The sequence below is a fragment of the Xenopus laevis genome, chromosome 5S, assembly GCF_017654675.1.
Source record: "Xenopus laevis strain J_2021 chromosome 5S, Xenopus_laevis_v10.1, whole genome shotgun sequence".
In the NCBI taxonomy this organism is placed as follows: Eukaryota; Metazoa; Chordata; class Amphibia; order Anura; family Pipidae; genus Xenopus; species Xenopus laevis.
Genome location: NC_054380.1, coordinates 48,470,133 through 48,491,813, shown reverse-complemented (window position 1 = coordinate 48,491,813; position 21,681 = coordinate 48,470,133). Strand labels below are relative to the sequence as shown.

Below are 21,681 nucleotides of genomic sequence, written 5' to 3'. Positions count from 1 at the left end.
GACTCACAGTTTAAAGACCTAAACTCCCCACAACGAAAAGTCCCCCACTGGCCCCCCTCCCTGCCTCCCCCTGCTGGAGGATGGCGCCCATGAGCTCCACTGCGCTGACTATGCTTGTGCGGTCAGTATTTCTAGAGGGGACACAATTCTGGGGTAACACTGTGCAGGGGGAGGCAGGGAGGTAGACCAGTGGGGACTTTGGGCTGTGGGGGTTTAGCTCTCCTTTAAAGGGCAATTTCAGCTTTATCAGCAGAACCGTTATAACACATGAAAGACAGAAAACTAAGAAATGTGTTCAAACTTTCATAAGGACAATATGTTTTTAAACTTCTGAGTGGACGTGGAGTGCTCGCAGACTTCTTTTCGATTAAACTTTTATAACCTGCCAAATTTTGTAATTTGGACAAGGTAATTAGTGGGTGTGGCCATAAAATGGTCATGGTCAAAACATTTCACTGCACTACGCACGGCTGATGTGTTTGTCCCTCCTTACATTTTTCACATGTTGGTATGGCATGCATGTCAGACTTAAAAAGTACACTCTTCTGCTTCTGAAGGTTCCCTCCCTTTAAACTAGAGGCACACACAGAAGTAGTGTACCAAGTAGGGTACTGAGGGTCCTACAACGGAAACATTTTGCAGGTTAGGTTTGGGTGCTGGTGTCCCATTCTATTGAGTCTAGGACGTTCTTTACACGCAACTTTAATTTAAATTGGTATTTGATTGGTACTGGAGGGTAACTCAGCTTGCGTAGATGACTAAAGCACATGATCACCATCCACCTCAGATATAGTCTTAGCACACTTCACATTTAAAGAAAAACACTCAGTAACATTATCCCTCATTGGGCAAATTGATGTACTGCAAAACATATCATATCAGACATCCAACCAAATATCAGCAAGGTATCCTCCTTCAAACATAAAGCTATAGACCGTGTTTCCGTGCCGTGGGGACAGATTATGTTTATAACTGCAGTGTGAGAGTTATTGGATCATAAAGTTAGTTACCAAGAGGTTTAAATTAATTTTGTGCCTTCATCTGTTTTTTGAACAGGCAGGAAACATCTGTCAATTGTTTTTTTTATGTGGATATTTTTTTTATTTGTCTTGGGTAATGTTGGGGTTAAGGTTGAATTGCTTAATTGTCCTGTCTGGCTAAACTAGTGTCAGCTTTTGGCATGGTTTGTAGATTAACCTAATCCTCATGGGATATATTGAAATAGTTGACATCTGGTTTTGACTAGAATACTGGAACCTCAGTCAGATAGGAGGGGTTGCAACTAGTTAAAGGGTTGGTTTACCTTTAAGTTAACTTTTCGTATGTTATAGAATGGCTAATTCTAAGCAACATTTCAACTGGTCTTTATTATTTAGTTTTTTTTTAAATTATTTCCCTACTTCTTCTGACTCTTTCCTGCTTTCAAATGGGGATATAAAAAAACAAATACTCTTTTAAGGCTACAACTTTATTGTTATTGCTACTTTTTATAACTCATCTTTATATTCAGGCCTCTCCTATTCATATACCAGTCTTTAATTCAAATCAACTTATTTTTGCAAGGGTAATTTGAACCCTAGCAACCAGATGGCTGCAATTACAAACTGGGGAGCTGCTGAATAAAAAGCTAAATAACTCAAAAACCAAAAATAATAAAAGATGAAAACTAATTGCAAATTGTCTCAGAATATTACTCTCTATATCATACTAAACGGTGAACAACCCCTTTAAGTTGTGTAACTAGCAATATACAGAAGGAAACACCAACATTTTTCTCAGTAAGTATATTTCTAATGGGGCTATTCACATGAAGTTTCCACTAGATGCCGGTAACAACCCAAGTAATTCACACATATAAAGAATTCCAAACAGGTCCTTATGTTTTATGTGTAGTAAAATGGAATGAGACACTTGGAAGAAATCCTTTGTTTGTAATGAAGATGCCTTATGCGTTGCTCAGGTGTGATTTTGGCCCATTCTTTCACACAAACGGTCTTCAAACCTTGAAGATTCTGAGTGCCTCTTCTAGAAACGGATTCTTCAGTTCTTTCCATAGATTTTCAACTCAATTCAAGTCGGTGATTGACTGGCCCATTCTAGCAGCATTATTTCCTTTCACTAAAACAACCGAGAGTTTTCTTGGCTGTGTGTTTGGGATCATTGTCTTGCTGAAATGCCCACCCTCATTTCATCTTCAGCATCCTGGTAGATGGCAACAGATTCTTAACAATGTGCATTTCTTCATTAATTCTTTCTGCAATTATATGAAGTCTGCCAGTACCATATGCTGAAAAAACAGCCCTATGCCATGATGTTCACACTTCCAAACATCACTGTTGGTATGGTGTTTTTGGGTGATATGCAGTGCCATTTCTTCTCCAAAGATGGTGTGCGCAAAGACATCCAAAGAGTTCAATTTTGGTCTCATCTGACCAGACTATATTCTCCCAAAATTTCATTGGTTTGTCCACATGTAATGCTTCAACATACTTTTTCTGTGCATAGAGACCATGTCGGTTGAGTGCATTACTTATTTTTTTATTTGAAACAACTGTACCTGCTAATTCAATGTCTTTCTGAAGCTCTCCACCAGTGTCCTTGGCTCTTGGACAACTCTTCTGATTATTTCTTTGACTCCTCTGTCAGAAATCTTGCGAGGATCATCTGGTCGTGGTTGGTTTAGGGTGAAATAATGTTCTTTCAACTTCAGGAATATGGCCCAACGGTGCTCACTGGAACAAAATACATCTGTAACCAATGCCATCAGTGTGTTTTGCAACAATAAGGTTGCAAAGGTCTTGAGAGAGCTCTCTGATTTTACCCATCATGAGATGCTTTTTGTAAAATACCTCGGCAATGAGAAACCTTTTTATAGGTCATCAATTAGGACTAACCCAGCTGATTTAATTTATGAATTTATGGACTTATTTGTGTTGCGTTCTTTGTATGTGTGGATTATTTGGGTTGTTACCGACATCTGTCATATGTTATGTCAATAGCCCCATTAGAAATATATTTAGAAAAATGTTGACATGTTCAATACTTATCTTCCCTGCTGTACTGCTGTACACGGATTCAATATAGACTTTTAAATGTAGTGCACACCACTTCTATAGATAGATACATATAAGAAACAAATTTCTCCACTATGCTGGTCGTTGAATAGCAAATCAGAATGTTTATTTAATAAAGTCTAGAACAACTGTCAAAACCATTTTTCTACCAAAGGAAGCACCATGTGTTTTTTTTTCAGGCAATTCACTGCCAGCTACAATACGCAGATGAAAAGCTGCCCTATATGCCATTAGGTTCAGGCTCTCTGATTTGGCTTTTCCAGAAAAAACTATTTATATGCACATGTAACTAATGGGTCGACACATTTTACATCCCCTTTCCCAGATCGACTTCCGGTCAGATATCGATCAGGGAAGCCCGTCTGAGAGCCCCACACACATGCCAATAAGCTGCCGACTCGGTCTGTCGGCAACCTTTAATGGCCCGTGTATAGCCACCTTTAGATGCTCTTTTCATACCTAATCATGGTACTGACCTTTTGCCTATTGGCCTAATTAGTTGTGAACCCCCAGGTGTTTTTTTTTTTAGCATTAGACAACTTTTCCAAGTCCCAACTTGTTTCAAATGTGCTACTGGAATCAAATTTAAAATCAGCATTTATTTTTCAGAAAGTAATAAAACTTAAAACTTGATGTTTTCTTTGTACTATTTGCAATTAAATAAAGGTTTTAAAGGAGAAGGAAAGGCCTATTTACTTGAGGGTGCAAAAAGTTAGGCACCCCCAAGTGATTATATATACTTACCTGACACCCCAAGCTGGTGCTTCTATGAGGAGAAAACTGCACCGTCCGGGGGTTCTTCCAACGAACACCACAAAGTGATCGGCTTCCTTCTTTTTTCAAATTTCCCGGAGCAGAAGCATGTGCAGTACAACGAAATGGGCATTAAAAAATCCGGCTTTTTGAGATACTGCACATGCGCACCCGCGTGGAGAAAGAAGAAGGAAGCCAATTGTTGCGTGGTGCTCGCTGGAAGAACCCACGGACCAGTTTTCGGCTGATAGGAGCCCCGGTTGGGGTTTCAGGTAAGTACCGTATATGCAACTATATACTAACTTTTGGCACCCCCAAGTAAATACAGCCTTTCCTTCTTCGTTAAATTATTTTCAAACTACTGTACAGGCTTGTATCATTCAAACCACTGCCTGGCTGCAAGGGTAAATGAGACTGCCAGCAACCTGAACTAGAAGTACCATCAAAATCTACTATTTCAAAACGCACGTGGATAAAGGAAAAAAAGGACTGAATGAAAACTTTCAAAAATTATTTTCCTTTTTCTTCTGACTCTTTCCAGCTTTCAAATGGGGGTCTCTGCCCCCATCTAAAAAAACAAATGCTCTGTAAAGCTACAAATGTTGTACTTTTATTATTGATCGTTCAAGTCCTCTACTACTTATATTCCAGTCTCTTATTTAAATCAGTGCATGGTTGCTAGGGATATTTGGAGCCTGCCAACAATACTGCTGAAATAGCAATCTGGAGAGCTGCTAAATAAACAACTAAAATACCACAAATAATACATTTAAAAAAAAATAGCAAATGGTCTAGAATATCACTCTCTTCATCAGGGATCCCCAACCTTTAGAATCTGTGAGCAACATTCAGAAGTAAAATGAGTTGGGGAGCAACACTAGCATTAAAAATGTTCCTGGCATGCCAAATAAGGGCTATGATTGGCCATTTGGCAGCCCCTATGTGGATTGTCAACCTACATTGAGGCTCTGTTTGGCTGTGCACCTGGTTTGAGGCCACTGAGGCCTGAAATTCAAAAATAAGCACCTTCTTTGAGGCCACTGGGAGCAACATCCAAGGGGTCAGAAAGAAACATGTTGCTCACAGGCTACTGGTTGGGGATCACTGCTCTACATGATACTAAGTCAACTCAAAGGTAAGCAATCTCTTAACATATTGATATACTTATTGTGATATTCCTTTCCTGGAAAAAAAAAACAAGTTAGAACTTATTGCATTATCTCCTCCCAAAGGCTTTCCTTAGCAGGCCCCTCTCCAAAGCTTTATATGATCACCCTCAACCTTTTCTTCCAGTTAAGAAAGCACTTAGAAAGTTGATAAATCCTATCTGTTATGTCCTGGAAAGTAAAATCATGGTAAATATGATACAGTTTTATAACTATAAAGCAGAACACATTGTCATTCAAGAGCTAAATTATAAAAGGTACAAATTTGTTGAGCTTATAGCTAGGGTTGCCAACCCACTGGTATCTTACCAGCCTGGCCAGTAAAAATGATACTTCATGCCAATGTTATCAGTAGGAAAAAATTACAACATATATAGGAAGGCCGCTATTTTTTCCCAAGAAAATGTACCAACCCTAGTGTTAGCCTCATTTTTCTTATGCCATGCACAGTAAATTAATCTTAGTATGAAAGTACCCTTTCAGCCACAGCAAGGATTCTTAGCAGAGGTAAATGTCAGAGCATTTTTCCAAGGTTAAAAGAAAGAAAATATTTGCATCAAATGGCAGCAAGGGCAGAAACATATTGGGGGGGGGGGGGTTTGATGAAAGTTATCTGAGGGCAATCATGAAAGTATAGAATTAATTGAATATTTATCTTCATTTTATTAAGCAATTTGATTTTTGAAGGGGCCACAATCTTACTTAAAAAGTATATCTAGTTTTAAATATAAATTAGTACTACCTAGACAATCTATTAAATGTCTTTCAAAATAAAGGACTCTCAACACTAAACTTAAACTAAACTACCGACTGCGTACAAGGGGGTACTGATTATTAATTTATACGAAATTATAGAGATTTTCACTAGTTTTAGAAATGTATTATTTCATTTTCACAATACTTCCCCTCTAAATAGTTTCAATTATCGGAAAGGAATTAAGATATAAAAAAATAACTGGATGGTCTTTTTCAAGTAGATTGGTAATTCAGTGTTAATAAATTCCTTACATGCTTGCATGAATTAAGCAAATGCACTTGATCTATCTGGATTTCTAATATTTTAAAATCTATGCAGGTAACCCCATAGTATAATTTCAGACTTACATCAAATGTGTGATCAGCCTTCATTAAGGCTCTCCTTGCCCTCTGAAGAGAACCATGCATTAACTTATGTAGTCTAAGAATAAGTTTCCTTAGTCCCATTTGTTTCAGAGCTTTGTCGACAAAAGGTCTATAAATGGAGGTTGAGCAATGCCTATTACAATCACCATCATTGCAGCATTCTGGATTTTCCCAGCTAAAATTATCCTCCGACATAATTTTATCTAGTTGGTTTGGGGATGAGTCTTCTTCAAAAAAAATATTATCCGTTAGCTTGCTGTTGAGATCTTGCCTCAAATCTAAATTGTTATTAGTTAGCCCCTCTTCTTCTCTTTCCTCTCTACACATGCTAGGTGTCCCATCATATATTTGTCCATCATGTTCTATATTTTCCTCCTCCGGACAATTTGATGGACATGGTGAAGAAATTTCAAACACCGGCCAGCCAATGTTTGACAAGTTTTTGATACCAAGAACAGATCCCATTATCCTCAATTTGTGATTCAAGTCCTTGGTTATATTAAGCCACAGGCAGAGTGCCTGCACTCTTGCCTGAAAATCCTTTGCAGCATATTTCTCATAATCCCTCTGAAGAGCATTCAAAGATGGGTAAAGTGCCTCAATGTATTCCAACAGCTCCATAATCTGCTTTACTTGTTCAAACGATATTTTTTGCTTCTGGGTATGTTCTTGATAGCTTGGGTGGGCAACAGCGAAAGATTCTGGGGAGAGAATGAATAGTCCCTCTCGAAAGGTCTCATTAATGTTATCAGCATTGCTAACTGTAGACCCATAGTTCACCTTAAAAGTTAAAATTTCATTAATGATATCAGGAATAGTCTGGCGAGCTGTATATAAATACAAGTCTTGGTCATTAATACTACGACCAGCATGCCAAGCTTGCAGTTCCAGCCAGAAAAGTTCATTAGACTGGTTATACCCCATGGAAGAAGTATTTTCCTGACCCCTCTGCTCTCTCTCCTTTTTCTTAGAGACAGATGTAAGTTTCAACAAAAGGCGCAGCGTCTCAAAGAACTTGAGACGGTCAGCTGGGCAGTCAGTTCTGGAGCTTTGCCGTGTAGTTCTAGCTATTGATACAGGTACAGACACAGGTAGCTTGGAACTACTGCAGCCAAGACTGAGGTAAGGTTTATTGAGATCAACGTCAGGAATAGATTTTTTCGTCAGGGGCCCACCTCCTGGGTCAAGTAAAAAGGAGCACTGCACATTTTTCTTTTGATCCCGCTCTGTCATTCTTAAAGTGGCTCTGTTCTTCTTCTCTTGCTTATAGTTATGATTTTCAACATTGCCAGTCGCTGCTTTGCTGTTCTCTTTGTGAGGGGACTGATTTGGGCTACTCATTTTCTCTGAAATAATATGAAAAACAAATGTTTGTTTATTTTCATCATACTACTAAATACATTTTTTATTAAATTTCCACACTTACTAAAAAGGAGATATAGCCTCCACAAGTAATATGGAATATACTGACCCTGCTTGTGTTTGCTAAAATTAAAACAGAACTAAACTTAAAACAGATTTTTGAGGTATTCATATTTTTAGCAAAGTTAAGCACTTTTTTTCATTCGGAATTTTTATATTCAGATCTTTTAACAAATTCAATGATATTTGTGGTTTTAGAAAATGTGAGTCGAACTGCAAAATATTTTTACATCATACATACAAAAAAAGATACAAAATAAGCACTGATTTGTACTGCACTACTGATATCAGTTGTGCTCATACATACCCCTGGTAAAGTGCATTTTCAGGAAATCTGAGTGATTATTCAAAACACCATGCTTATGTTTCACAATATTGGTTTGGTTAAGCTTCATCATCAGAAAACTGTTTGTGCTTTTTATTAATCAAAATGATAACTGAAGTTCCTGAATCAACCATTCCGGTAATGTGTTTTCCTCACTCTTGCAACATGAACATTTACCTTGTTGACTTCTGCTGTTGTGGTTCTAGCAAATGTGCAGTCAAATGTGGCAGTCACATTGGCAAAACAGTCTCAAAAAGGAAGTAAAGTGACCACCTTAGACTGTAAGGAGGATTGCAGGACATTAGTTCCTGAAAGGCAGCAGACTGCTCTGGGGGTATAACCAGTCCTTTACATTATCCTTTTAAAGTACAGGAATTCCCCCAATATCCACAAAAGCCTTGGATATCAGTCATCTTGTTGACTGGACAAGACTGAAAATTTTTATTTTTAGGGTGCCTTTGAAGGTGCCTGAACATCAGCAAAGGGTTAGTGCTGAATGGTCAGATAGAAGTAGAATTCTTTTGTTTCTACCTGCATATCAGATGATTCAGCTCTTTACATTTGTGGAGAAAACGAACAATCTTTCCAATGATCGTAAGTTGTAAAAAAAAAAGATCATATCAGCCAACAGGTATGGGATCAGTTATCCTAAACCAGTTATGCAGAAAGTTTTGAACTGCAGAAAGGCCATAACAGTACTGTGTACGTGATCCAAACTAATATATAATTAATATTTACTGAAAGCAGAAACAGCCTATTGCAATTATTTAAAGTTTACATGATTGCTCAGTATTTAGCGTACAAAGATCCAAATTCCGGAAAGATCAGTTATCTGGAAAACCCCAGGTCCTGAGCATTCTGGATAACAGGTCTCATTCCTGTATCACCAAAGACCAAGCAGACCTAGTTGTATGTCAAAGGAGATAAACGGATATAAACAAGAATAATGAATGTGGATTGGATGAAGTATTGAGTAAACAAGGACACTGTATAGTAATAGGTCAACATATTGGTCAATATTAGTCTACTTCTAATACTGAATGTATTTATGGAGACAAAGAATTAGCTTACAACCCAGGTAACATTAAGGGTAAGGTCACACTGGGCGTTTCGGGAAGATTTAGTCGCCATGCGACTAATAGCCTCGTCTTTACGGCGAAAAATCTCCCCAAACGCCTTCCCTCACTCTTTATCCTAAAGGTTAACAACCAGCTAGTACCTTTAGTGTTCAGGTAGGTCCCTGGGTAACCATTCCTGAATTTCCAGTAGAGAATCACAAACATCCCTGTAAAAACACAGGCAAACAAAGGAGCTGTTCTGTGTAACAATCTCCCCTCTATCCCCCTTTTTTTGTTAAAACCAGAAAGACTTTCTAGATTTAGTCATATTGTATGACAAAACTACATTAACAGGGATGGTTTTGAAAGAAATGTTGATTCCCAACGAGTCAATAAGTGTTAAACATAGTTCATACTGTTCCCTTGGGTGGACATTTGAGCAGAGATAAAACTTTAGATCAGGGGGTGCCCAAACTTTTTGCAACGAGGGCCAGATTTGGTGAGGTGAAAATATGTGGGGGGCCAACCATTCAGCCTGAAATCCATTCCGAGGTAGCTAGCTTGTGATCAGGACCATCCACTTCTAGAGATGGTCGCATACGCGGCATTTAGGAAGTGGAGAAGTGAAGTCTGTGTGTATTTATTCTCTGCACCTCATTTAAACAAGGAATCGCATAGCCGTAGTAGTAATATTTGGGCACATGATTAGTGAAATGATCATCTATACTGCTGCCTATGTGGTGAAGGTGTTCGCAATAGACAAGTACTGACACGGAGTGATGCGCTGCTCTCACATACTTTTTTAGGGCTGAAGGTGCAATAGATGTACTGACATGCCAGTACAGTAAAGAAGTATGCGAGAATGGCGCGTCACTCGTGTCTATTAACACCTTCAGCACACAGGCAGCAGAATAGACCATTTCACTGTGCTCAAATATTACTGCTACAGCTACGTAATTCCGGGCCACATTATTATTAATTTCATGACGGAGGATGAGGGTCGGTGTAAATTTTAAAACGGGCCGCAATTGGCTGGCGGCTGAACTTTGGACATGCCTGCCTTAGGTCTCATCTTTCCAAGCTTTTTCTGGCAAGGTATTTTTAAGGATGTAAATGTTTTTTGTGCAGCGTGGCCAGATTGGCAGTTAAGCAAATAATCTGTTTAATACTTTTGCCTTGTCCCCTCTCAGGCTAGGGCCAGAGGACTGCGGATCACGGCCTGTGTTTCTTCGCAGGCCGAGAATTCGCTCCCTTGCAGCTTCTCTGCTCTTGCTCTGCCTGGACCCGGAAGCATTGTGTCCACTTGGGTGCAGGCAGATGTGGCAGATTTCGTCACTGAAACACAACATGGGCAGCAGCAGGGCAGCAGATTCTCTAGCAGTGGAGAATCCGCAATCGTATGCATCATCTGGCCATTTGGAAAGCAAATGCTACAAGTAGTAGTCCTTGATAACACCACTCACTGCCTACAAACGTTAGATTTTTTAAAAAAAAGTCACTGTCAAACAAGTTGCTGTTAAAACTTTTCATGATGTTCTCCTTAATATAATCTTGATGATATTGTTCACAGTAAAATTTGGCAAAGTCGTCTAGACCAGTTAGCTGCTCTTAAGACGATATTTCCAAAAACTGAAGTTCCTTTGAGGTTTCGCTGGCTATTACCTCCACTTTATTTCCCATTGATGAGCCGTTAAATGGCTTCACGTCATGAAAGATACAAATCCTAGATCAATGAGGTTTCTATATGGCCTTCCAACACAGGCCTGGAATGAACAATCAAAATATGACTTTCCCTTTCAGACAAGGTAGAGAGTAAGGCTTCAGCCACAGTAAGCAATGGCCTCCAGCAACAAGGGCAATGGTTGAAGCATAGTGAAAAAATACATACCAACCAGCAGGGCCAGTTAAGCCACATCTGACTAATAAAGAAACTTTAAAACTCTAGCTTGTCAGTTTGACAAAAAGACAGGGAGCGAGATCTGTAAAGTGAATATTTTTTTCAACGTGCAAGAGGTCCATAAAACAGCAGTGTTCTCTTGCATTATATTGCTGCTGGAAGCTGTTTTGTGTTATTTAACTCTTTACAAGAGAAAACTGCCTGTTGGGGGTTTTTTTTACACTGTTGCTGCTGGCTGAAATAAGCAATTTTTCTTCAAAAGACCTGCTTCCTGCTCTGCCGGAAACTGCCACAAGCAGCTTCTGTTTGTGGCAGCCCTACAGTAGGTAAGTGTAACAAGTACCTATTTCAGATAAGTTTGCTGTACTATGTATAAGTGTTATGATTATCATAGATTAGTGGTCATCACAATGTGCAATTTACTATTAACAAAAAAGCTAAGATCACTGGCGCAGCACAGATTTGGTAATGTTGAGGCAGGCCCTGTAGTAGTTCTGACAGCATTAATTAAAGGTACTTGGTGCCAAGTGCCAATGAGTCCTGTCAGTCAGTTTAGATAAACAGGGGCTTCCACAACAGCCAATCCAGTGTCAAAACATGCAAAAAAAAAAAATGCACCTAAAGAATTAGGTACAGAATTCCTGTCCCTGAAAATTAAAACAAAAAACACGTGTCAGATCCAATTGCTCAAAGCACAACACCGCATGACAGAAGCAAAACCATAGGAATTATGCAGCGAAAGAGGACTTTCTGTATTCTCTGTCAAAAAATAAAATGCACATTGTATACATTGTTACACAGTTAAATAGTTCAAGGGATTTTGTCATGATTTTTATGGTGCAGTTTTTATTTCTAAATTACATGGTTTACATTACATATAATTTACTCTACCATATAAAATTTTATTCCTGAACCAACAGGTGTTTTTTTTTTTTAGCTTTAATACTGGGGTGCAAGCAGTCATCTCAGGCCAATCTGTCTGATCCTTTCTTTTCAGAAAAGCCAGCACTTCACAGGAACAGCTTTCAGATAAGCTATTGCTTTTCCTACTCAATGTAACTGGAGGAGTCACCTTGGGAGTTGGATTTTTATTATTGAGTGCTACTCTGATATCTACCAGGGGCTATCTGGCTTAAGAAAAGGTGGTGGCCCAAAACATTGCCCAGTTTGTTGGCACAATAACTCACTGTTACAAGATTCAGAGTGCTGCAGCGTGTGTTCTTTTCTGTTAGCAGGAGCTATCTGGTTACCTTCCTATTGTTCTGTTAGGCTGTAGGGGTCGGTTGAGGGAAAGGGAAGAGGATTGTTACTTGGCTTTTTGGCTAAAATCGAGTGTAGAAGTGTAAAAAATGTGTTAAGACAACAGCCAGTTGTGAGCTGTACATGTTTCAAGAATGTGCTATTAGTTTCTCTAGGACCAATAAACACCTGATGCAGCAGTGGACCACAGGGTCCCCGCTACTGGTTCGGGCGTAATCACTGTAAAGTCATTGGGTCGCAATCTTGATTGGGGAGCCCCTTCACTGTTGATTCTGTACTTGAGTTAGTTTGCAGTAGGTTACTGGTGGTGGACTGCACCTGGGCAAGCAAGTATGTTTGGCTTATCAATGTGTATGCTTCCCTTGAGAAGGGTGAGTGTTTAGAAACAATTCCAGACCCTGCATGCCCAGCTAGCAACCACCCAGGTAGTGCTGATCTGAGACTTATCAATGTGTATGCTTCCCTTGAGAAGGGTGAGTGTTTAGAACAATTCCAGACCCTGCAGGCCCAGCTAGCAACCACCCAGGTAGTGCTGAGCTGAGCCTTAAACTGCCACATAGAGGAGGATAGGCACAGCTCAAGCAACTGAACAGCTTGGAGGTAATATCTAGTTTAGTGCAAAGAAGTGTTAACTGAAGCATGCTTACAGGATGCTGGTGGGTCTTTTAAAGAAGTAAAATAGAATAATGCTAGAAATGCTGTATTTTGTATACTAAACATAAACATGAACTTACTGCACCAGAAGCCTAATAAAACAAATGATTTATGCTTTCAAAGTTGGCCAGTGGGGGTCATAAACCATCTTTGCAAGACCAAGACCCATGCACATGCTCTGTGTGGTCTTGGCTGCTTTTGGGAGGCAAAGCTTAGGGATCGTCATCGAAATTATCAAAACAGCACAACTTCGCATGTGCGGAATTACCAATCTCCCAGTCAGTTTACCGAGGACGCAGCAGATGTACGCGTGGAACTTCGCTGGAAGAATCTGTGCGAGGGGTAAGCATGGAGTATGGGGCATCTCCCCGTGGGGGTAGTTAGCCTGGGGGAGGAGGGAGGGGGTTACGGGTTTTTTTCAGAACAGGTTGATTTCTCCTTTAAGGCTCTTACACGTGGCCATTTTTGCCCTTTGCTCTCCTGAATTCCGTTTAGCCGCAGGGGAGCACAGGACTAAACACAGTTTATTCCTTATGGGCACATACTTATTGACGCTGCACATAAGTCCTGAAGGCAGGTGGAACACAACACAACTTTTAATATGTTCTCCAATGCTTAATCTTAATGGGCAAATGGTTTTACCAATATACAGTAAATTACATGCACACTAAATTAGATAAATTACATAAATTGATTGACAATTAAAATAATGTTATGGGGCAGATTTATCAAAGTGTGAATTCAGAACTAACCACAGAAAAACAAATGGTGAACTCCATAGATAAATAAGATTCTAAAAATCCCATAGGAAAGAATAAATAGTGAGTGAGTTTTTCTGTGGCGATCTCACATTTTGATAAATCTGCCAATAAATTTAGTGGGCTTTTGAATTATCACACTTATATCCACTTACACTTAGAGCAATGGCTACAACGGACCATCCCATTTATGTTAGAAGGAAAAAACCTTCCTGTAATATTCTAAGTTGGTTCAGAGCATTTTTTTATTGTGAGGGCTTTCTTAATTATCATATTTGGTTTTTTAATCCAACACTTTACCTAGAACTTTATCTTCAAGCAGAATGTGTCAATGCCTTTTCAGAATATTAAAAAACGTCCAGTTACCTCCAGTATAGCTGGTTAGTGCTCATTGGCCTTTATTTTTCCATTTATTTTTGGGGATTTCTGTACTTCACAGAGCAGTGGGCAGCCTTTGATTTGGAACACTCAATTCTTGATAGTGAAGAAGGAGGAAATGAGCTGATATGGATTAACCTGCGTATGTTAAGAAAGAATTGAGAGGGCCATTTAACTTCTATCCTGTGCACAGTAGGGCTATTGAGATAGGTATGTTTCAAGTGTTAGTTGAGCATAGTTTAACTAGAAACAACTGGACATGAAAGAGTCTGGAAATCTTACTTTACATAAAAAGATGAATTATAAATAAATAATAACAAGTTATAACTATAAAGTCTTGAGATTAATGAATTAATGAAACCTGGTGTGAGAATTAGAGCTAGGAGACAGCTGAGTATACCACAAACAAAAAGCAAGGCAAAGATCAAATACTGTTTGGACAGATACAGTCACTATTCAGATGGAGTTAAGGATTTTATCCCAAGGGATATTCCATGAAGGTGCTCTGTGATAGAAGTATAGACTAGAAACAGAAAGGGATGTGAAGGAAAATGTATGGTCCCCACTTAAGTACCCCCGTGTTTGCCAAAACACGAAAGGGTGGTTGTTTATGCATATTAAGAAATACTACATTATATTCTCCTTTTTACTTGTATCCTCCTGAGCCTTTATATGTGCTGGCTCTTCTAAGTGTGAGCTGGCATGGGTTTGCATATTTATCAAGCAACTACATATTTTTGGTGGTATTTAGTACCAGATATGGCAGGCAGTTTTGGATAGTAGATAGTGAGTAGAAGCTGGATACGGATTTGTATATTGAAAATAAGTGCCCATGTTATGACACATTGAAGCCCAGAGGAATGCAATAATGGCAATATTAAATAAATAAATTGATTTATAAGTTGTGTACTAGGCAGTCCCATGGTTTAAACTCTGAGTTTGAATTGAGATTCTAATTTTAATATATTGACTGCAACAATGTAACTTTAATATTATGGAATTTGATCTGTTATCTTGATAAGTTAATTAACTACATTTTTTAAATATATTTTGAACTTGTGGTTAAATTATCTAAACATCCATTTGTTTTTGTATCCAGAACAATTATGTCAATGTTATGGGATGGACTTATGGCTATAAATTGTCCAATGGAATGGTATGCAAATGGAATGGTAGTGCTTTGAGTCTTTGAGGTAGGGTGTAAGCAAGAAATGTGTCAGACCTCAGGAATTTTTAATTAAATAATATTTGAGCATTATAAAATCATCGTTAATTTAAAAGTTCAGGTAAGGTGTAACCAGAATTACATCTATACAATAGAACCTCAATTTTACATCCTCCGATATTAAGTTTTCCCTCATTTTACATAGTTGTTTTGTGGTCACACTTATAGATTATGCATAATACATTTTCCTGATTTTCCTGGATTTTAAACAATTGTTTTCTGGTCCACTAAAAAATGTAAAATCGGGGTTCTACTGTATATTGATTGTTGTGACTGCTGGGAATGCCTATTGCCTAATAAACCTGTGTTTTGTCCGAAGCCCTGGTGTCCCTGTCTCTAAGATCAAAATCCTACGGATTCTCAGTGGATTGTTGATTCATTTATACTGGTCTCCTACAAACTAGAGTGTGACATTATTTTCAATATCAGACTTTTACCCTGTTCATTGCAATAAGTAAAAATAAAACACATTTTGCCATTATGCCATTAGTAAAACTAATTAATTTTTGTTTTATGTCCCACAAATAAGATAAGTGGCTGCTGCTTTTGACTTTTCTTTTGTCTCTGGGCAAAGAGATTATATACCCACAGAAAACAATGTAACCTATTTCTACCTAGCTACAAATGGAAGCTTTAGATCTTCCAATGTAAAAGGCAAACATATATTTTATTAAGGTGTGGAATATACTGGAAAAACCTGCTAGGTTAACCAGTTGCTGTTGAGATTTGGAGATTAGCAACTTAAATTATACCATTACATTATACCAAAGTAATCATATACACTTATTTGAGAAAGGTCCCAGAGTTTATTAGAGAACATATCTAAACAAGCAGCATCTAGAAGACAAAGGTGCCATCAAAAACAAGTCTGCCATAAATGACTATAGGAGCAACAATCAGGATTAAAAAAAAAAATAAAAGAATCCAAAACTTTGAGCAGAGTAGAAATTAATCCAGAATAAAAAAAAATATATAGAGACAAGAGGAAGCATCTACCTAGCCCAGTAGTGCAGGATCTACCAGTAGACTTTTAGCTGGTGGTCAGTAGCTCTAAAGACACTGTCAACAAACAGCTTAATCTAAATCACACTCCTGTTTCATTCTTTCAATTCAGATATTTATTATGTTAAGGTTACATAAGAAATAGTTAATTATAGTTAAATACAGCAATATGCATTTTCCCATAAATCAGTATTTAAGTAATATTTTCCATGAAACAGAATCTAAAAGTAGACCTCGCATTAGTAAAGTATGGGCACTCCTGACATAGCCTGTCCACTAATACTCAGTGACTCAGTAAGGCATACAGTCAAAAAAACAACCAAAAGGCCAAGTATAACTGAAGGAGCTAAGAGATCCACAGCTCAAAATTCGAGAAACCATCCATGGAGCAACTATAACTCCAGTGTTGGGTACCAAAGTCAAGTTCTACTCCTTGTTCTTGACCTTGGTTTAAAACACAATGTGTAGCAGAAGGTCAACACTTCATCACCCTCAGAGTACCATCTCCATAATGAAACATTTAAGTGGCAGCATCATATTATTGGCATGGTTTGAAGGGCATCATGGATGGAGCCAAATACAGAGCAATCCTAGGGGAAAACCTGCTTTACTCTTCAATAAGTCTGAGGCGGGGTGGAGGGTCACCTTTCCTGCAGGACAATAACCCTAAAGATACAGCTAAAGTTACCCTGGAGTCAAGAATCTGAACATTGGTGGACTTGTGAACCAAGGTCCATCGGAGCACCTGATATCAAGGGTCACACAACCAAAACATTTTTTCTTGCTGATAAAACCATGGATATCCCCAGGTTTGATTAATTGTTCAAATTCAAAAGCTTAAAGGAGAACTAAACACTAAAATTGAATATGGCTAGAATATTTGCCATATTCATTTTTTATAGTGAACTTATTGAACCAGCCATAAGGTTCAGCATCTCTTCAGTAATAATGATCCAGACATTCAAAGTTGTCACAGGGATTTACCATCTTGGATTTTGTTAGGAGTGCCTGCGACATGTACATGCTCAGTGTGGTTTGAGCAGCTGTTGAGAAGGGATTGTCACAAATCATCAAAATCAAATCATCATCAAAATTAGTTTAGCCTCGCATATTAGATAATAATACAGTGCTTATTATTAAATCCTGATGCTAAATGTGCTGGTTTATGAGCTACAATGTATCAAGTCAATTATTTACTAATTGGCCTTATATTGTGACATTTATAGGATATATATTCAGTATATTGTGAGTGGGTCCCTAAGCTCAGTAACTGACAGCAGCAGAAAGCATATGCAGTGAAATAGCAGAAAAGAAAATGGGGAGCTAGATGGGGTGTCTTTGGAGGCTCAGATCTCAATTGTTAAAGGACCAGTAACATCAAAAAATTTAATTGTTTAAAGTAATAAAAATACAATGCAGTGTTGCCCTGCACTAGTTAAACTGCTGTGTTTGCTTCAGAAACACTACTATTGTTTATATAAATAAGCTGCTGTGTAGCCATGGGGGCAGCTATTTAAATGAGAAAAGGCTCAAGTTACACAGCAGATAGTGGATAACGGATACCATTATGTTCTACAGAGCTTATCTGCTGTTTATCCTGTGCCATGTAGCCTTTTTTCAATTTCCATTGCTACTCAGCAGCTTGTTTATGTGAACTATAGTAGTGTTTCTGAAGCAAATAGACCAGTTTTACCAGGGCAGGGCAACATGGCATGATATTTTCATATCTTTAACAACACTTTCATTTTTTTGGTGTTACTGTTCCTTTAAAGGACTGTGGTTACCTTGGGCTGGAATAGACACCCAAAATATAATGTACAACATGTCTGCCCTTCTTCTTTAGTTAAGCTTAAGTTCTCCTTTAAAATAGCCAATAAGGCACTATTTAAAAAAAAAAAAAAAAATATGCCCACTAGACAACAGCTCAGTGAAGTCTACAGAAAAACATTTTCTACAAAAAGATATCACAGCAACCAGTGTATCTGTCAAAAGGCCAGATTCAAGGCGGATTCTTTTTTGGCAACTGTGTTCTCCTGTGTGTTCTATTTGTTGACTTGTGCACCACTTGGAAGTAGACAATCTGTGTGAAAACACAGAACAATGAAGCAGATACACAGAAATAGTAGACTAGCTCACAGTCAAACAGTGTGTAGGCCAAAACTCTTTATCCCTGTGCTATTTACAGCCCATCATGACGCCATCATAAACTAAAGCTGGCCATACCTGGGCAGGTTTTAAGGAGAATTAATTTAAAAAAAAACCCTACCCCACGTAGACCGCCCTCTCTCCTCCCCCCCCAGTCTAGCTGTCCCCCGGGGAAATGTCCCTAACTTTATACTTACCCCTCGGTGCAGATTCAGGCATCAGACCGCAGTCATCTTCCAGGTCTTCGTGCCTTTTTCCAGCTCTGGCAATTTCCATCTATTTCGGCACATGCATAGTTGTCGCAAACCAGTAAATTGCTCCAACTGTGCACGCATCACTTCACCGGTCTCCCACTCAGCTTACCGAAGACTCGGAAGATGGCAACGGTGAATGCCGATGCCTGAATCGGCACCAAGGGGTAAGTATAAAGTATGGGGCATTTCCTGGGGGGGGGAAGCTAGGCTGGGGGGGAGGAGAGAGGGGTTTTTTTTGGGTAAACGGTTGAATTCTCCTTTAAGCTGCCAATTTGGCCATTTCCCAATAGATATTTGGAAAGATAACAGGCAGGTTTGAAAATCAAACTGGGCGGTGACTTACGAGGTCCCCTCTTGACGGGCCCACATCTACTATGATTCAATAACTTATTTTATCTTATTTTGTGTCACAATAAAAAAAATATTTTGCATCTTCAAAGTGTGAAGTATGTATTATTATTCTGATGGTAAACCATACATTCTAATTCTAAATCATACATTCTATTTCATATTTATTTAAGGCACTCTATTGATTTCAGAGATAACAAATACACTATGTATTAGGTATTTCACAAACATTATTTTGGAAGCAACAATTTTACTTACCATTGAACATGAATTGGCTAACTGGCCTCCCTGTATTATTCCACTGGTTCTTGGATGACATTCGTTTCATCTGTCGGGAAATGCTGGGCGGAAAGCTGCTATAGAGAGATTCTGCACTTTCGTCATCTGAAAACTCATCAGCTTCACATTCCAGATTGTTGTCAGCAGCATCTTCAGTTTTTTTCATATGCCTTTAGCATGGGAAATTAACAAATTCACAAATTAAACTTGTTCCTTCCCCAATTCTGAAAAAAAAAAGTTACCACCTCTAGTTGAACTACAATATATATATATATATATATATATATATATATATATATATATATATATATATATATATATATATATATATATATATATATATATATATATATATATATATATATATATATATATATATATATATATATATATATATATGTGGAAGGAAAAGTCTTGCAGGCCCTAGATGGCCCCTCGCATTCCTAAGCCCCCCTCCAAGGTAGACTGAGCAGTTTCAAAGTGCCCATGGGGCCCTTCTATGAACTGTTTCAAGACTACCCAGGAGACAGTGTGCCATCTGAGAAGGTCCTTATCAGTAGTATGTTATGTTATCCTTTTGCTTCTAGCAGGTGCCCTGGCCTTGAAGCTCTCCCACTATGTTACTCCCTTCTCGTTCACATAGCTAGCTAACACTAGATAATTGTACACTGAGACACTATGATAGATACTTGCCAATACTCCCCTTTCTCCCTAGAGAGGCCTTTTCCCATTGAAGTTCCTCTCCTGAAGGGTATATAATGTGTGGTCAATCTTTTGTTTCTCAGTTCTGACCTACTTGTGCATCAGAACCCACGGAGCTCGTGTATGTTTATTATATAAATAATAAACCTGGATTATTCCTTTTACCTCGGTGATCTCCGGTTTTTGGATTATTCCCTAACAAAATGGTGGAGATAATGCGGGCAGGCTCAAGACGCTGACTTCACCCATCCACCGTGAGGACCCGGAGAACTAACGGGACAGGAGTGGCCACACAGGGTAAGCATACCTTGTTCTGTCTCCTTTCTTCTCCGGTTCCAAACGGACAGGGTGTTGCAAGCAGCCTGACCCAAGGTGATCTCCGGTTTTTGGATTATTCCCTAACAAATATAATATATATATATATATATATATATATATATATATATATATATATATATATATATATATATATATATATATATATATATATATATATATATATATATATATCTTTACTGATGCCATACACTTATTAAAGGAACAGTAACATCAAAATAAAATATTCATGTAAACCTATACACGTAAATGCATTTTCTTGAGGCAAATTTCCTAATTTTTAATGGTGTACCTTTGCTATGTTCAGTCATCTTTTCTCTGCTAAACTTTTTAGACCGGGACAATTTTTGGCCCTTATTAATGCAAAAATCAAATATAAAAGCACTACATCTCCTTGATACCCCTGGCACAAAATAAGAATTGTAAAATAAAAAAGCCAGGCTAAATTAATAGAACATATTAAAGTGGTTCTACAGAATCTAACATGTAAATTACACATCTAATTTGCATGGCTGACAATTTGGCCCTGCAAACAAAGCTCTTTTTCTGCAGTTTATGTCTAGCCTAAGGCTAACAGTTACACTGCAAAACTATTTAAAGAAAGATAAATATTTTAAAGCATTCGGAATGGGCCTTTTAAATTCAAAATACAAAACAATGAATCTTTGCTTAAGTAAGCATTTCTACTAGGGATGCACCGAATCCAGGATTCGGTTCGGGATTCGGCCTTTTTCAGCAGAATTCGGATTCGGCCGAATCCTTCTGCCCAGCCGAACCGAATCCGAATCCTAATTTGCATATGTAAATTAGGGGTGGGAGGGAAATCACGTGACTTTTTGTCCCAAAACAAGGAAGTAAAAAATGTTTTCCCCTTCCCATCCCTAATTTGCATATGCAAATTAGGGTTCGGATTCGGTTTCGGTATTCGGCCGAATCTTTTGCAAAGGATTCGGGGGTTCGGCCGAATCCAAAAAAGTGGATTCGGTGCATCCCTAATTTCTACAAAATAAGGAAAAAAACTAAATATGCTATTTACTGAATTATCTCCCACATGCTTATGCATAGAGAAACAAACTCAGGTATGGGATTCCATTTCTGGATTTTTTTTATCCAGAAAGCTCTGAATTGCAGGAATGCCACCTCCCACAGACTCCATTTTATGATTTATTTATTTGTAGTAAATAAAATAGTACCTTGTACTTAAATGGGAATGTCAACCCCAAAAATATTTTTTTACCAAATAAAAGAAAACATAATTCTAAGCAAATTTTCAATAGTTATTTGTATATGCATTGATATTGACAGCAGTGTTTGTCTGTCCCTTTCTATTCACTGCCCTGGTGGCACAAACTGTTGATACAATGTAAGACAAACTGATTAACAGACCTGTCTGTGCTGGGGAACTCAGACATTTTCAACACTGTTTAAAAAGTAAGAGCCAGTAGTTAAAGGGCACCTATTGGCAAAATATATAATCACCAACCAAAGGTGCGGGGCTAATACAGCCTGCACTCTGGTTGCGG

At 38.3% G+C, this 21,681-nt stretch overlaps 1 protein-coding gene across 11 annotated transcripts in view; it reads right to left on the bottom strand.

Moving 5' to 3' along the window:
• The window catches only part of map3k4.S (mitogen-activated protein kinase kinase kinase 4 S homeolog), a 136,395-nt gene that overhangs the window by 96,580 nt on the left and 18,134 nt on the right, over positions 1-21,681 (bottom strand). For 6 of the 11 annotated variants that reach the window (XM_041564504.1, XM_041564501.1, XM_041564509.1 and 3 more), the window contains 2 exons: positions 19,100-19,290; positions 6,098-7,461 (listed from right to left, as the gene is read on the bottom strand). In XM_041564504.1, coding sequence (XP_041420438.1) covers positions 6,098-7,461; positions 19,100-19,290 — 1,555 coding nt within the window. Of the gene's footprint in view, positions 1-6,097; positions 7,462-13,855; positions 14,006-18,068; positions 18,175-19,099; positions 19,291-20,129; positions 20,221-21,681 lie in introns of those variants that run through there. The other 5 variants (XM_041564508.1, XM_041564507.1, XM_041564506.1 and 2 more) reach the window with 3 other exon arrangements.